General features: G+C 45.5%; 1 protein-coding gene across 4 annotated transcripts; it reads left to right on the forward strand.

The window, feature by feature from the left end:
* Positions 1–115: 115 nt before the first annotated feature.
* On the forward strand, positions 116–14,770 carry NNMT (nicotinamide N-methyltransferase). 4 transcript variants are annotated; one of them, XM_057490779.1, is made up of 6 exons: positions 116–133; positions 1,371–1,584; positions 2,286–2,493; positions 3,234–3,319; positions 8,613–8,718; positions 9,171–10,672. In XM_057490779.1, the coding sequence occupies exons 1-6, from the start codon at positions 125–127 to the stop codon at positions 9,274–9,276; spliced, it is 729 nt and encodes a 242-aa protein (XP_057346762.1). In that variant the 5' UTR covers positions 116–124; the 3' UTR covers positions 9,277–10,672. The 4 variants fall into 4 exon arrangements, with proteins under 4 accessions (XP_057346762.1, XP_057346760.1, XP_057346761.1 ...); XM_057490777.1 differs by lacking the exon at positions 9,171–10,672 and adding an exon at positions 14,300–14,770 and having other exon boundaries at positions 117–133; XM_057490778.1 differs by lacking the exon at positions 9,171–10,672 and adding an exon at positions 14,300–14,770 and having other exon boundaries at positions 117–133; positions 3,234–3,280.
* Positions 14,771–16,427: the final 1,657 nt, after the last annotated feature.

Genomic DNA, 16,427 nt, shown 5'->3' on the forward strand with positions numbered 1-16,427 from the left:
AAAGAATCTGGATTTGGACCATGCAGACTGATCCAGCCAGCAGTGAGGAGGTGACTTAGAAGATGGTAGATTCAAGCTCAGAGGCCACTGTTTGGAATGGCTGGAGTGGAGCCGTGGCAAGTGGATGATGAAGGTGCGGCCTGTTTCGAGAGAGTAGAGGCCCCCAGCCCTCCGGAAACAGGCAAAAGGGAAAGTTATATGTATATACATACACATAAAAGTTTATATGTATATGTATGTACAAAATTATGTATATATGTATATATATATATATATAGAGAGAGAGAGAGAGAGGGAAAACAGCTGCCTAATGATGTTTTGGTTCACGAGACCCAGTTACATGCTCTTCATTTTGTTTCCATCATATTCTCCTGTTACTAATTCCCTTTTAACCTGAGCTTCTTTGAGTGAGTCTTATAACCAGATGGGCCCTTGCTAAGTCATCCCCCACCGAATGCCGGGCCCTCACTCTGACTGCATTTGGTGCAATATGACAGTAGTGAACTCGTCAGCCAGTGTTTTGAGCACCTGCTAGGTAGGCCATCCTGTGATGTGAGGGGATATAAATAATGGTACCACAAAACAAGTGCTTGGCTGGGCGCAGGAATCAAAGGGCAGCGTGAGCTCAGAAAGGGGAATTTAAGGAATTCTTAAAGGAAGTCAAGGGCTTGAAGTCCACTTTGAGGGAACTGTCGGGATTTGGGTGGACAGAGGCTCAGTGGGGGGGCTGGGGAGGACATGCCCGCCGGACCCTGAGAAGTGGCAGTCGGCAGTGAGGGCAATGCAGCTGCAGGGGACTGTGGGAGGGTGTGTGGGGCACAAGGATGGGGTTGGCAGAGGCTTCGGAAAGAGCCTCACCCAGATGTTTAAAATAGCTCTATTACCCTCTGTCCAGAATTCATCTGAGATGAGTCTCTAGCCAACATTCTTTAGCTCTGAACACACTTTCTATCCTCATTTTCACTCTCCTTTCTTTTCTTTTTGCTTAACGTGTTTAAATGTAAACCACTCCTTGTCAGCCCCTTCCTGAAGGAGTCTCCGCAAGCAGGGGAATGCTGGTGCCGGTGGCAGAGGCCCTGCCCCTCCAGCTCAGCGGCTAAGTTAGGCAACTTCCCGGACGAGCCCGGGCACACCCTCCTGTGTGTAATCCCTGCAGCTGAACCTCACCTCTTGGCAGGAAATCACGACTCATAGCCCTGCCCCTTCTCCCCCTTCCCCTAAGCTTTCTTAACCGGGAATTTCATCACTTCCCAGAACAGCCAGCATATTTTCAATTTCTCTCACTGTTTGACCAAACATCTGTGTCTAAGGGGTGGGTCTAACCAACCAAAATAAAATCGATTGCCTGAGACTCAAGACAGCTTCTGCAGGTGACTCCCTGGTGCCTGAGAGCGAGCAGAGGAGGGCTGTGGACGCAGGAGCGAGACGCCATGGAGTCTAGCTTCACCTCCAAGGACACCTACCTGACCCATTTTAACCCTCGGGTTTACCTAGAAAAGTACTACAGCTTTGGGTCTAAACACACCGCAGAAAGTGAGATTCTTAAGAATGTTCTGAAAAACCTTTTCAAGATATTCTGCAAAGGTATGTTTGTCTGTTATCTGTGTGTGTGTGTCCCTCCCTGCAAAACGTGAGTGTGTCTCAGTGCCCGGCTAGTCATTATCTTTTGGCAGCCCTACATATTTAACTGGGCAGAAAACTGTCATTGGGATGGATACGTTGCAGGTTACAAAGTGCTTTTACACCCATTATCTGATTTGATCGTGTAGATAGGAACCAGACAGGAGTTCTGTGTTTGATTCTATGCCCTTTTGCAAGGGGACCTGATGGGCTACTTCAGAGATGGAGATGGTTATTCTGTTGCTAACATGGAAGAATGTTGTGAATATGCATGGGGCAAAGGCCTCCCAATATGTGAAAAGCTGGATGTTTTCTGGAGAAAGACATCATGTGACTCAATTTTTTTTAAATGTTAACTTTCCCCAAAAGTATTCCTTAATAGCTTTTACAGTCTCTGTGTTGGAGTCTCTCTGAGTCAGGGGTCTGTACACCAGATGTAGATCTTTTTTTCTTCTCCTAGACCCAAAGATATCCCAGCAGCCTGCCTCCTCCCTGGATGGCAGAATGAGAAATGAAAAGATGTGTGTAAGAAAGACTTTGAGGGAAGAGGAGAGACGGGAGGTCTTTAGGGCTCTCTGGCACGATGCCAGTGGGAATAATGCAAACCAGCTGTGTCCCCCTGCAGTGACACCTGACCCCCTGCCTCCTTCCCTCCTCTGAACCAGATGGCATGAAGGGGGACCTCCTGATCGACATCGGCTCCGGCCCCACCATCTACCAGCTCCTCTCTGCTTGTGAATCCTTCAAGGAGATCATTGTCAGCGACTACAGCGAGCGCAACCTGCAGGAGCTGGAGAAGTGGCTGAAGAAGGAGCCGGGGGCCTTCGACTGGTCCCCAGTGGTGGCCTACGTGTGTGAGCTTGAAGGGAACAGGTAGGGAGATGGGGGTCTGCTTCCTGGCTTTCCGAGAGTTACCTGAGTGACAGTTCATTTTTCTGAACCAAGAATGATTCGTAGAGTCCAAGTTGAAAAGCAAAGGATACAGAGAGAGCAAAGAGAAATCCAGACGGGCAGATGAGAGAGCATGAGACAGAGGCGTGCGAGCATCGGTGTGTGTGTGTGCTGCACAGGAAGGGACACACAGAGATGTTAGGCCTGTGTGGGGAGTGGGGGACAGTGTGCTGGTCAGATACCATAGCCCCTCGTTTTAGGACATCTTTAAGTAAGAGGATAAACCAGCCCCCCACCAGCTGCTTTTGGGCATCAGGGCTGGTCCCCCGCACCCCGTGCCGCACCCTGGGCCATCCCGATGCCAGCCACCCAGGGGCATGGGACCTGCTGTGAGGGTGGGAACGCTGACACCCTCAGCTCCAACAAAAAGCTGACTAGGTTTTGTAACTGACATTAGCAGCATAAAGGGATTATTGGAAAAGAATTTTACTCACCGTCCATAAAAATAGAGCTTTACCTACTCACAACTAATAATTGAAATCTTACACTACCCTCCCTACCAATACATTTACTCAGACTAATCTTGTTGAATTATTAATTTCTCCCCATATGAGAGATTGGCAGTAGTCTCCTAACCAGAGGTGACCGGTTCTGCATTTCACTTTCTCTGTCTCGTCCTGATGGGGCTGCTCCTTCTGCCTGTCCGTCTTCCTACGAGGCAGCCCAGGCCCCCTCTCCTGCCCAGGGGCCTCAGCTCCTGCAGTGCGAGGTGTTTGCTGTTACGCGCACCGAGACCCCGCAGCCGTTGGTGCAAACTGCGTACCATGAGCGCTTGCGTGTTTCTCCTGGGATCCTGCTGGCCCTGGCTGCTGCTTCTTATGTGCTCAGTTATTCTTAACTCTCTTTGTTCCTCCTGTTATTATGGGGTTTTTTTTTGTTTTTATTTTTGTACATCTTTCCTGTCTGTCCCCCCACCCCACCTATGGTTTAATTTTCACATGAACGCTCCCCCTACCCAGCCCCCTTTTTCCTTTGTCGACCCCCTTGTGCTCATTGCTGCACCCTGTGTGTCTCACAACATCCTGCATTTTCCTTTTCTTGTCTTTTCATTCACAATGGGAAAACAAATATTTAAAAATATTTTTTTCATTATTTCTTTTAATTTACTTTTTTATTGAACTATAGTTGATATACAATATTATACTGGCTTCAAGTGCACACGTAGTGATTTGATAGTTATCCACATTATTAAATGCTCACCCCAATTAGTGTGGTTACTATCTGTCAACATAGAAGGACGTTACAGAATCATCGACTATATTCTCTATGCTGTACCCTCACCCCCGTGACTAATTTATACTATTATTGAGATTCTGTGCCTCTTTATCCTCTTCACTTATTTCACATACCCTCCTCAACCTGATAGGGTGACCGCCAGTCACTTCTTGGTGTCTATGAGTCTATTTCTGAAAAACATACATGTTTTTTTATTAAGGTATAATTGATATACACTCTCCCATCCCTCCCCTTTGGTAACCACTAAGTCCCGTCTTGGAGTCTGTGAGTCTGCTGCTGTTTTATTCCTTCAGTTTTGCTTTGTTGTTATACTCCACAGATGAGGGAAATCATGTGGTACTTGTCTTTCTCCACCTGGCATATTTCACCAAGCGTAATATCCTCCAGCTCCATCCATGTTGTTGCAAATGGTAGGATTTGTTTCTTTCTTATGGCTGAATAGTATTCTATTGTTGGAAAACATACATATTTTTAATAAACATATCGCATGATTTGGATGGGAAACAATTTGGCTTTTCCAGCAAGACAATTCCCCCCAGGAAACAAGTGCCAAGAGTTCTTGGCTCACGGTTAAAGAACTAGCGTGGTTAACTCATTCAGTGAACCTGTGCTGAGCACCTTCGATGTAGCACAGTATGGCTGGCCACTGGGAGGACGGCGCAGAGAACGAGACAGGAGGTCTCTCACCTCCTGCAGAGCCTATCAGGGGAAGTGAGCAAATGCCAGACAGTTCAGGGACTTGAGCCAGACGGTGGAGGTAGGGCCCAACTTACATTTAAAAAGATCTCTCTGGCTATCGTGTGGAGAATGGGTTGGAAAACTTTAAAGGAGAATGAGAGATGCAGAAACAAGACAATTTACGTCTAAGTAAGAGATGATGGTGGCTTGGACTAAATGATAGAGGTAGATAACTTTAAGATGAATTTTGGAGATAAAATGGAAAAGTTGGCAATGGTTGGTTATGGGGAATGAGGAGAGGGAAGTATCAAGGATGACTCCCATGTTTCTGAACTTGAATGAGGGTTGAATTAATATTCCTCAATCTCAGGGATAAATATAAACTCTGTGGTCTTAACATGTCCCTGATCCGTGTGCCTGCCTCCCCGTCTCCTTCTGGAGTGATGGTCAGTTTACTTTCCTATGCATGCACTTGTATCTGATTCCCATCTAGACACCAACTTTTGCTTATTCCTGAGTCAGCTTCCCTTCTGAAGCCAAGTCTGTTTCTTTCTTTAACCCTTCCTTGTCTTTTAATAGTCTGCTCACTCATAGCTTATTAGGAACATTCTAAACTTTATATTCATTTCCTTATATAATGTTGCTAGACTGTCTTTTTGGTGGTAAACCTGTAAGTTATCACCAAATCAAACGTAAGTTATCAATGCACAATCCCTCATAGTACAGGGGTGTGAACAAACTAGGAGTTTCACATTTTGTTCCCAGTTCATGTTTTTGCTTCAGGCAGAGTCACCAAACTTCCACGAGGTTTACAGGGACCTTTTATCCCTGTTACCAGGCATAATAAGTTTTGCAACCAGAAAATGTAAGTCCTCAACTTTGTTCAAGATTATTTTGACAATTTTAGTGCCATTGTATTTTGAAATAAATGTTAAAATAGACTTGTCAATTCCTTCACTACCTTCTGAGACTTTAATTATGATTACTTTGAGTTCACAAATCACTTTAGGAGAATGGACATCTGAATGAAACTACAGTCCATAAACATGGTTTAGTTCTCCATTCTTTAGGCTTCTTCAGTTCCACTCAGTAGCATTCTATAATTCTCTTATTTTGCATATGTTTTGTTAATGTTTTTCACATGATTGTTAATTGTATATTTTTGATTTCAAAGTTTTAAAGTTTATTTCACTTGCTACTATATAGAAATGCAATTGATTTTTATGTATTGACCTTGTGTCCTGTGATCTTACTGATGTAATTTCAGCAGTACTTTTCATAGCTTCGATAGGTTTTTTTAGGCAAAAACTATAGTTATCATCTGCAAATAAATATAGTTTTATTCCTTCTATTCCAACTTTATGCCTTTTATTTACTCCTCTGGCCTTTATACACCGGCTAGGACTTCCAAAACATGTTAAATAAAAATGATAAGAGTGGACATTTGTGCCTTTTTCTGTATATTAAGAAAAAATGGTAGATTTTTCATGAAGTATAATTTATGATAGGTTTTCCACAGATATTCTTTATCACACTAAGTTCCTGTCTATGTAAATCAAATGTTGAAGTTTGTCAAAATTTTTTAAATTAATTGAGACAGTCATGTGATTTTTCTTCCTAATTCTGAAAATATGGATTCCATTGGATGATTTTTGAATGTTTAAACTAAACCGGCATAAACCCCCTTACCATGAAGTAGTCTCCTTTTTGATATCTCACTGGATGTGATTTGCTAATATCTTATTAGGAATTTTTGCATCTATACACATGAGGGGTATTCAGCTCTAATTTTCTTTTCTTGTAACATGCTTAGCAGAATTTGATATCAGTATGAGGCTGGATTCTTACAACATGCTGGGAGTGTTTCCTCCCCTCTGTTTTTGGAAGGAATTTGTATACTATCAGTATTTTCTTCCTGAAATGATTGCTAGAATTCACAGTGAAGATATCTGGACCTGAAGGGTTTTTTTCTTATTTTATCTATTTGGGTAAATAATATTTTTCAAAGAATTTGTCCTCTTCCACTTGGTTGGCAACCTTGTTGGTATAGATTTCTTTTTATATTGTCTTCTTATTACCCTTTTAATAAGGGCATGTCTGTATGATCTGTAGTGAGCTTCTCTCTTTCACTCTTGATACTGGTGATTTGTCTTTTTAAAAATCTTGATCAATATAGCTAGAGATTGATTTCAAATTTATTGATCTTTTCAAAGAACCAACTTTTGGCTTTGTTGATTTTTTAAAATTGTCCCTCTTCAACTGTGTTGATTTCTGCTCTTATTTTTCTTATTTTCTCTCTTCCAGTTACTTTAGTTTTAATGTCCTGTTCTTTTTTTTTCCTTTTGCTTCTTCAGATGGAAGCTTAGATAATTGATTCCATACATTTCTTTCTTCTAATTGTAGGCATTTAAAGCTATAAATTTCCTCCAGTTCTGTTTTAGCTGCATCCCATGAATTTTGATATTTTTATTATTATCCAGTTCAGCATATTTTCTAATTTCCATTGTGATTTCTTCTTTGACCGTGAATTATTTAGAATTGTGGTGCTCAATTACCAAAACTTCTGGGATTTTCTATATATTATTATGGTTTCCAAATAAATTTCAGTGTAGTCAAAGATTTAGTTTATGGTCAGCATCTGGTCAAGCTTAGTGAACAAATCTACATGCTTTCTCCATTGAAAAGAATGTATATTGTCCAGTTGTGGGTGTAATTTCTCTAAAAATCTATTAATTCAGGTAGATGGATGGTATTGTTCAAATTTTCTACATGATTTTTTGCTAATCATGAGAAAGTGATTGTGGATTTAGCTCTTGTCTCCATTGTCCTTTCAGTGTTTGCTTCATGCCTTCAGAAGCTCTTTTATTAACCTAAATATACTTTAATACTGTTATATCTTCTTGATGAATTGACCACTTTATCATTATGAAATATCTCCCTGTACCTCCGGGGATACACTTTGTCTTGAAGTCACTTTGGTGTGAATGTGGCTGGATTATGCTGGGCACCCGTATGAAGTGGCAGGGAGCCTCTAAGATGGCCCCTCTAATCCTCACTTCAAGTAGTCACACTCTTGTTTAATTCCCTCCCCCGAGTGCCCATTAGATTTAGTGACGTGGGTCTGACAAGTACAGGGCAGTAGAATGATGGGACATCTATTCTGAGACCAGGTCACAGCAAGAGCACAGCTCCCCCGTTTGGGTGCCCCCTCTTATTCTGACGCTTGACCTGGGGGTGGGCTCAGGGGCACACTTCGGTCTCACGAGAGACCTTGCACCAGAGGCACTCAGAAAATCTGTGCCCTAGGTACAGGTGTCCAACCCAGATAAGTGTTTGTCATTTATATTGCTAAGTTTGTTATGTAGAAATAGAAAACTAATATACATGGCATATCTGTCTACACCCTTTTGCTTTTCAACCTGTGTTTTTCTACTTAAAATCTTTTTCTTGCAAATAGCATGTAGTAGGTCTTGCTTTACAATCCAGTGTAATAATTTCTGCCTTTTAACTGGACTGTTTGTTCTTTTACATTTAATGTAATTAGTGATATTGTATGGTTGAGTCTGAATCTACCATCTTGGTGTGTATTTTTTATTTGTCACATCTGTTTATTATCCCTTTGGGTCTTGTGAATGGAATCATTTTTAGCATCCCATATAGTATAAGTATACACATTTTTAGTATTCCTTTTTATCTCCTCTATTGACCTCTTTTGCGTTTTGTGTGTGTATGTGCATGCATGTCTATGAATTTTCTAGATATTACTACCATGAATAATGTAAGGTGTCACAATGGTGTCATTCCTTTAGCCCACTTTCCTGCCCCTTACGTGCTTGTGTATTTTACTGTACCTACAGCATGAGAGCAGAATACATTCTTACTATTTTTGGTTTAAACAGTTAGTAGTGCTTTATGTATTTGGGTTTTTTATTGTTTTATTTTTAATTGTGGTTTTAGAAAAAAAACACATACCATAAAATTTAGCATCTTAGCCAGGTTTAGGTGTATGGTACAGTAGTTTTAAGTATATTCACATCAGTCAGTAGTAGTTTAAACAAATACATATGTAATCTTTGCTATTTGCCCAGCTACGTGTCCTGTCTAGTGCTCTCCATTCCTTTCTGCAGATTTGACTCCTATCTGGCATTATTTCCCTTCACCTGAAGAACTTCTTTTAGTATTTCTTATAATGCAGGTCTGCTGGAGACAAATTCTATCATCTTATCAAACCAGGTAAGAATCAGTCATTTTTTTTCTTCCTCATAATAAGAGGAATTTAAAAATTTTTGACAAAATCCTTCTAACATCTCCCTTCCCAGTTTTTAATTGTTAAAATTGGAGATTTTAAATCCAAAGTTGTACCTTAAGGCATTACTTTTGTATTTTTGTTCAAGATCAATTTGGACTTTTGCTTTCAGTTTGTAATTAATTATATTTGTGGTTATGTAGACATTTTATTTTATGCTCATTTTATATGATTTTTCTAGTTGCTGAGTTTTTAATATTGATTCATCTCTAAGTCAACCAAATAGGTCTTCAAATAATTTTTCTGAGAACACAGAAGTGACATATGTTCTTAGCCCGTGTGTATCAAGAATGTATTTTTCTTGGCCCTTACACATGAACATTATTACCAAATTGTTTAAAATTGCCTAAATATAGCTCCATTTCCCCCCTGGCATTAGTGAGGAGTTGAGAAAGGCTACTTCCATATGGCACTTTAACCTGGAAACCCCTTACTTAGAATTTCATGCTGCCTATGGTCTTCAGACTGAAGATAGGTTCAGATAAAAGTAATTTCAAGCTTCTCTTTTCTATTGACTTTGTGATTCCACAGAATGAAATTGGGATTAACTAGAAAAAAAAAACCCTGAAGCAATGAGGGTTTGAACACTATCCAAGATTATTAAATAAATAAGGAATTTCCTGGGATTCACAGAATTGCAGGGAAAGTCTGTAAAAAAAAAGTCCTCAGTTACTGTCAGACAGCACACCTTTCTGAAGCCCAAATCCTGTCGAGGAGGCTTTTAGGACTTGGTTCTGAATTCCCCTACCTGTCTTAAGCCTTTCCATCTCGTTAGAAATGAACTCTTAAAATCTAGCAGGACACTAAAAGCATCACTCATCTAGCAGGACACTAAAAGCGTCACTCATCTAGCAGGACACTGAAAGCAACACTTATCTAGCAGGACACTAAAAGCATCACTCATCTCACGCCAGAACCATCCGCTTCTAACAACTGGCTCTTGAGACACCGGCCCTTCCCCATCTGCCTGTTAGACTGAGTAAATTCTGCATTTGCACCCTCCTGATCCTGTAGCTGCACCTGCTTTGAGAATGACGGCGATCCCATTCACCTGCCGTCTCCCTTGCTTCTTCAAGACCTCTGTCAACTCACAGCCTATTTCCCCTGATCTTACTTCTTCTTTATCTAAAGCTATTTCTTGTGCTGACTCTGGCCAAGACATTTGAGCTGTTCCCTGTTCCTCTGCCTTTGGAATACGATGCCTACATTTAGATACCACTCATTTTAAAAACTATCTGAAAAGTTGTAAGACATTCTTGCTTCACTGCTACTCATTCATCAAGTCCGAAAGTCAGAGACTAAGGAATAACTACCCAAGCATGAACCAAGGAAACTAAGCTTTACTCTAAGAAGCCCTAGAAACAGCATTGGTTAACCTCCTGCTCCTGGAACTCGGAGCCCACTGCCTGGTGGTCTCCAGACGAGCAGCTTCCGCATCACCGAGAACAGAGAATCTCAGGCCCCACTCACTATCTGCAGAACTCTCATGAGCTGCCTTTGAACGAGATCTGCCGGGGATCCGCATGCATGTTAGTCTGAGAAGTACTAGAGCTTCCCAAAAGGTGAGCCAGGACACACTAGTGGGGGACGTACTCTGCAAATTCTCCTTGGCCCTCAGGGCAGCCAGGAGGGGCTGTGGGGCTGGAGCCCCTCCTGGTTGCCTCTCCAGAGAGCCGCCTGTCCACTGACCTCAGTGTCGCTGGCAGGAGACGGCCAGAGCACCTGCAGAGGGGGCCGTTCTCTGAACTAAGTGCCCTCCATACAAAGATTTTCTTAGGTGTTTAAAAAGATGTTTGTCTGTTGCCCAGAATAGACACAGTAGGGCCAAATTTGTCCCACAAACTAGTGAGCTGCCTCTATTAAAGCATCTCTGTATCTTCACGTCTTGTAAAAGATCGCTGTTTCTTCTCAAAATCAAGGTCCCAATGGTTATGACCACTGTTTTGGTGGTGCCCAGGACAAGCTTCTGCCTTTTCTGAGGGTGCTTTCTCGTAAACAGGTGCTTCCCTGCGTTCTCTCTCAGAGAATACTAACAGGGCAGGCTGAGAAACCTACAACTGGCCGTTTCCTTCAAATTGCAAATATTTCTCCTCACGTGTCTCAAAGCATCTCTACCTCGGCATGCTCCAAACAGAGCTTTAACTTTTCATCCCTAGGGGTGATCACTGGATTAACTTTTTCCCCCTGCAGCTGTAATCCCCGCAAGGACAGAATCTATGTCTCAGTTGTTCCCCAATGCGTCCCCATTGCCCAGCACCCTTCCTGGCATATAATAGAAGTTCAAAGAGTATTTGTGAAATAGATTGCGTGCATTTTGATTTCCAGAGCCCCTCCTAGAACGCCGTCCGCCCAATTCAGCTGTGCCCGTACCAAAGTCCCACCACTGATGAAGCCTTGCTTTCTCGGGCCTTACACTGACACCCAAGCGTATACAGCGTTTACTCCCTTTAATGTCTCCGCGGTTCTCCCTCAGGAGGGCCTGCTGGAACCCCTGGGGATTCGTTTGGGGGCGGTAAGTGTGCTCGGAAGCAGCTTTCTTGGGAGGCCTGGCCCCACCCCCTGCCTTGCAGAGACAGCGCAGGAGGAGCCCTCTGCCAACCCTCAGGGTAATTACCTGGGCCGTGGGAAGACATCCTTACAAGGAGTGCCGCCCAGGGGCCCCACTCCTCTCCTCTCCTGCCTCCCCACCCGCCCCGGCTCCCGCGGGCTTTCATAGAGAGCCTGTTCACAGAGGAGCAGCTGCCCTTCTTCATGTAGTGATTGGTTTGACAGAGCCCATCTTTAGAACTAGACACCCGGCCCCACTGCTGTTCGCCTTCAGTAAAACTGCCTGATGCGTTTCTGGCGTGTGTCAATCACCCACCCCCTGCACTGAACCCCCTGAGCGGCGATCGCCCGTGTCTCCGGGCACGTCTGTCTCGCCGTGGGTGTACCTGCAAGGCCCTGGGGAGCCCTGAGGTGGGGGCGTCATTCGGTCGTCTTGGCAGCTAGTCCACCAGTGCCTGCCAGGCATCCAAGGGCCACGCAGGGATCCAGGGTCGCGGGTGGTTCAGACAAATTTCCCTCTCAAACCGGCGCCTTCTCTGTGAGCCTTCTAGACCTTACGGAGTGTCTCACAGTGTGGAAACGATCCCCACCATCATCTGGCTGGCAAGCAGCAGTTCTGTGGCCGCTTGTGTCTTAAAATAGCTTAATGCACAGGGAGGTGCAGAGGTCCACCCGCTTCTCCTGATTGCTCAGAAACTCCAGACCAGTCAGGACAAACTCTCACCCAGCTACTAATTCTCCCATTGATACGGGGCAGGTAGACCCAATCAAAGGTCATTATTGTTCCCCTTTTATACCAGTAGTTTATTGGTGGGTAGGAATTCCCAGGAACCAATACGTTATCATGCTTCTTTCTCCTTTTAATATAACAGCTTTATTGAGATAAAATTCACACAGTGTGCACTCCACCCATTTAAAGCATGCAATTCAATAGTTCTTAGTATTTTCACAAAGGTATGCAATTCTCGCCACAATTTCAGAACATTCCCATAACTCCTGAAAGAAACCTGTACCTATTAGCAGTCGCTCCCATGCCCCCGATCCTCTGACCCCTGGAAACCACTGGTCTTCTTCCTGACTTGATAGTCTTGCCTCCTCTAGACACTTCATGTAAGTGGACTCATACAGTGTGTGGCCTTCTATTTCCGGCTTCCATCACTTGCTGTGATGTTCTCAAGGTTCTTCCACATGTTGTAGCTTGTATCAATCATTCATTCCTCTTTCTTACTGAATAATATTCCTTTGTATTGACAAACCACCTTTTATTTAATCTGTTCATAAGTTAATGGATGTTTGGATTTCCATCTTTTGGTTATTATGAATAATGCTGCTATAAATACTCATGTACAGGTTTTCATGTGGATATAGGTTTTCATTTTTCTTGGGTGTATGCCTATGAGTGGAATTTCTGGGCCATGTAGTAATTCCACATTTACCCTTTTGAGAAGTTGCCAGACTGTTTTCCAAAGTGGTTGCACCATTTTGCATTTCCACCAGTAGTATGTATAGGTTGCAGTTTCTCCACATCCTTGTCAACACTTATTATTATGTCTTTTGTATTACAACCATTCTAGTGGATGTGAAGTGGTTATCTCACAGTTTGGTTTGCATTTTTCTGATGCCTGGTGATATTGAGCATCTTTTCATATGCTTACTGCTAAGCTTCTTAAATGGAAAATTATAACAAACATAAAGGATGTCTAAATAACTGATTATATGCACTAGGCTTAAGATTTTAACTAAATATTTACAGAGAATGCCCACAGCTAATTGCTCTTATCTGTTCTACCTGGAGACTAATCTCCCAAGTTTTATTGAAACCATTCGACTTTTTTCTCATCACCCAAAATGGTCCCACTCGAAGTCTCTCTCTTACCTGCTCTGTGCTGGGCTGGCCTCTGCTCTCTCCAACAAGCCTTGGTGCCCAAGTGGCCACCTTTTCTCCTGGACTGTGTGTTTCTTGAATGTGAGCCTGGATTTATACCCCCAGTGCTTTGTTCATTAACCTCCTCAAAGAGCTGGGCACCCAATCCCACTCCCGTCCTGTGGGCTCTGTGGCCTTCTGGCCACTTCACGCCCGTGTCCCCTCCTCGTCCCTCTGACCTCCCTGACGTCCCACCATTTATTCCTCCTTTGTTTCCTCGGTTTCTCCTGTGCACTCTGTGTGTTTATCTAATTTTGTTCAGTCATCAGTTTGTTCCCCCATTCCTCCCCTGACAAATTCCAGAAGGCTCTCAGATGCCCCATTTCATCTCTTGTCCTTGCCTTTTCTGTCTCTTTCATTAACTGATTTTCCCTCAAGAAACCTCACTGACTGGGCAGGAAAGGATGGGATTCCTAGTGAGTTTACCAAGAACACGAGATCATTCCGTGAGAAGGTCTCTACGTGCAGTACACGTGGGGCTTGAGAATGGTGACTGGCAGTTCTGCCCCCTGGAGGGGCCCTGGCCGCAGTTCGCCATGGTGATCAACAGGCCCCATCAACATCTGTGGATGACCCCACTCCATGCCACTGATCAGCAGCTACCACAAAAATACCATTTCAGCATTTTAAACCCATTATCACCTGACATGTATGGCTGCTACCTCGCAGTTTGGCAGAGGGGACAAGGGTAATCAACAGTAATCATAACAACAACGATAACAAGTGGGCCAGGCGCTCTTCTAAGCAGCGGAGGATGAACAATTTCACGGGGGCGACCTGTCATAGAGTCAGGCAGCTGTGTACTTTTATTGTCATTTCCATGTTATTCATCACTTTATGAAGAGATACCAGCACAGGGTAATGTCACATTCAGATACCAAAATAGCCCCTCATTTCTTCTTTCTCCGTCTTTATAACAGCCATAGCGCTAGGGGTGTCACAGGTTGGGACGACACTGCCGTCCTCAGCCCTCACCGGAGGCTCTGGGGTCCCTGGGGAGGGGCGGATGGCAGCGTCTGTTCCTTCGTGTCTTTCAGAGTCAAGGTGCCGGAGAAGGAGGAGAAGCTGAGGCAGGCGGTCAAGCAGGTCCTGAAGTGCGATGTGACTCAGAGCCGGCCGCTTGGCCCTGTCCCCCTGCCCCTGGCCGACTGCGTGCTCAGCACGCTGTGCTTGGACGCTGCCTGCCCGGACTTACCTACCTACTGCGCAGCCCTCAGGCACCTCGGCAGCCTGCTGAAGCCGGAGGGCTTCCTGGTGGTGGTGGATGCCCTGAAGAGCAGCTTCTACATGGTTGGCGAGCAGAGGTTCTCCAGCCTCGTCCTGGGCCGGGAGGAGATCGAGGCTGCCATGAAAGAGGCTGGCTACTCGATCGAGCAATTCGAGGTGCTCCCTCAAGGGTACTCCTCCGCCATATGCAACAACGAGGGGCTGTTCATCCTGGTGGGGCGGAAGCTGGGCGGGTGTGCGTGAAAGCTGGTGATCCCAATTAAAGCAGTGCTTCTCTTGGCCCAGCTGCCTTCGACCCTTGATTCCAGGTGCCTCGGGCACCGTGCCGCGGAGGCTGGTGGTGGGGCCCCGTGACTCATTTAGGCGGCGCTGGAGGGGCCAGTCCACGTAGGAGCAGTTTGCTGACCACCTGCTCTGTGCTGCCCACGTGTGCTGGTACTACACGGGCCTAAGGATGACAGCCGGCAGGCCCAGGCCTCCTGCCTGGGTCGCGGAAGCCGTGTCTTCCCTGAGCATGGCCGTTCTGGGGGCTCGAGCCCGCGCCTGCCTCCTTGTTTTCCTGGGGGCCTGCAGCCCTCTCTCTCCCGGGGGCAGGCTTCTGCTCTCCAGCAACCGCCCCCACCTTCAGGGTCAGAAAACAGCTGCCCCTTTGCTCCTGGGTCCCAAGTACGGGGCAGGCCCTTCTCCCCCCTCGGCACGTCCAAACGGGACTCTGACCGCTGCCTGAAGAGAGGTTTTGGCGTCAGCAAGAGAAACGCCAGGCGCTATCCTGCAGCTGCTACTGGAAACAGGTACCAGCGCCCCTCATCAGCGGGGCCTGACGGTTAGCACAGCTCCTGGCCAAGCCTCTGCCTGGGGTCAGCTCACATGCCCGCGGCATGTCCACCCTCTCCGGCTCTGAGGCCCGTCACTGTGATGCTCTAAAACAGAGGCTGACAAACTGTGGCCGTGAGCCAAGCCCAGCCTGCTGCCTGCTCGGTAAAGTTTTATCGGAACGGCCACGCGATTCGTTTCCGTCCTGTCTGTGGCTGTGTCCACGGTACAGCGGCAGGGTTCAGAAATTGTGGCGGCACCGCGTGCACGGCCCGCAGAGCTAAAAATCTGTTACCTGGATCTTCATGGAAAGTTTTCCCACCTTTACCCCGGAGAGGAGCTCCCTCCTCACGCAGGGCGGAGGCCCTTCCCCCCAGCCCTCCTTTCTCATCCCGAGATCCCCTCCTCCCAGGATTACCGACCCCAGACATTCCTGCCCCCTGGGGGAGTCCTTCCTTCCTGCGCCCTCCACATGCGCTGACAGTCTGAGCACAAGGGCCCCACATCGGGGCATTTCTGCTTGTGTGGTTGTGTCGGACAATGTCACATCACCATATTGGGCCATTTTTAGGACATTTTCAGCTGCTCAATCTCTTGGGACATTTCCACCACAACCCAATATTACCTGATTACAGTTTCTAGAGATTCTGTCCTAACAGGCCAGTCCAGGCTGGCCAGGGAAAGCCAAGTGCGGCTGTTCCTACGAGCAGATGGCAATGGCCAAGCAAACAACAGCTCTGAGGAGGACAGACACCTGATCCCCTGGGGGCCGGCACCAAAGCCACTGAGCCACAGAGAGGCCCGCGTCTGTGGGCACAAGGCTCCCTCAAACCCACGTGCCATGAGCCCTGCCCACCCAGAGCAAGAGCTTCCCCTCTGCGTGGGGTCACTTCCCCAAACAATGGCCCTTACTCATATTTACTGGATTTTTCTGGTTTAAAGGAATGCTATGCAACCTCTTTTTAAAATGAGCTTTAAAGTGACAGGTTTTCTACTTTTCCTATGAAAGTTTTGGGGGGAAAAGTCCAAGACCAGACTGGAAAGAACAGCTTCATAAGGCAAGAAGCAGACAAGTTTTCTGTGATTTCCCTCTAGGGTGGCATTCATTGCATCGTATCACAGCTG

The sequence above is a fragment of the Manis pentadactyla genome, chromosome 13, assembly GCF_030020395.1.
Source record: "Manis pentadactyla isolate mManPen7 chromosome 13, mManPen7.hap1, whole genome shotgun sequence".
NCBI lineage: Eukaryota > Metazoa > Chordata > Mammalia > Pholidota > Manidae > Manis > Manis pentadactyla.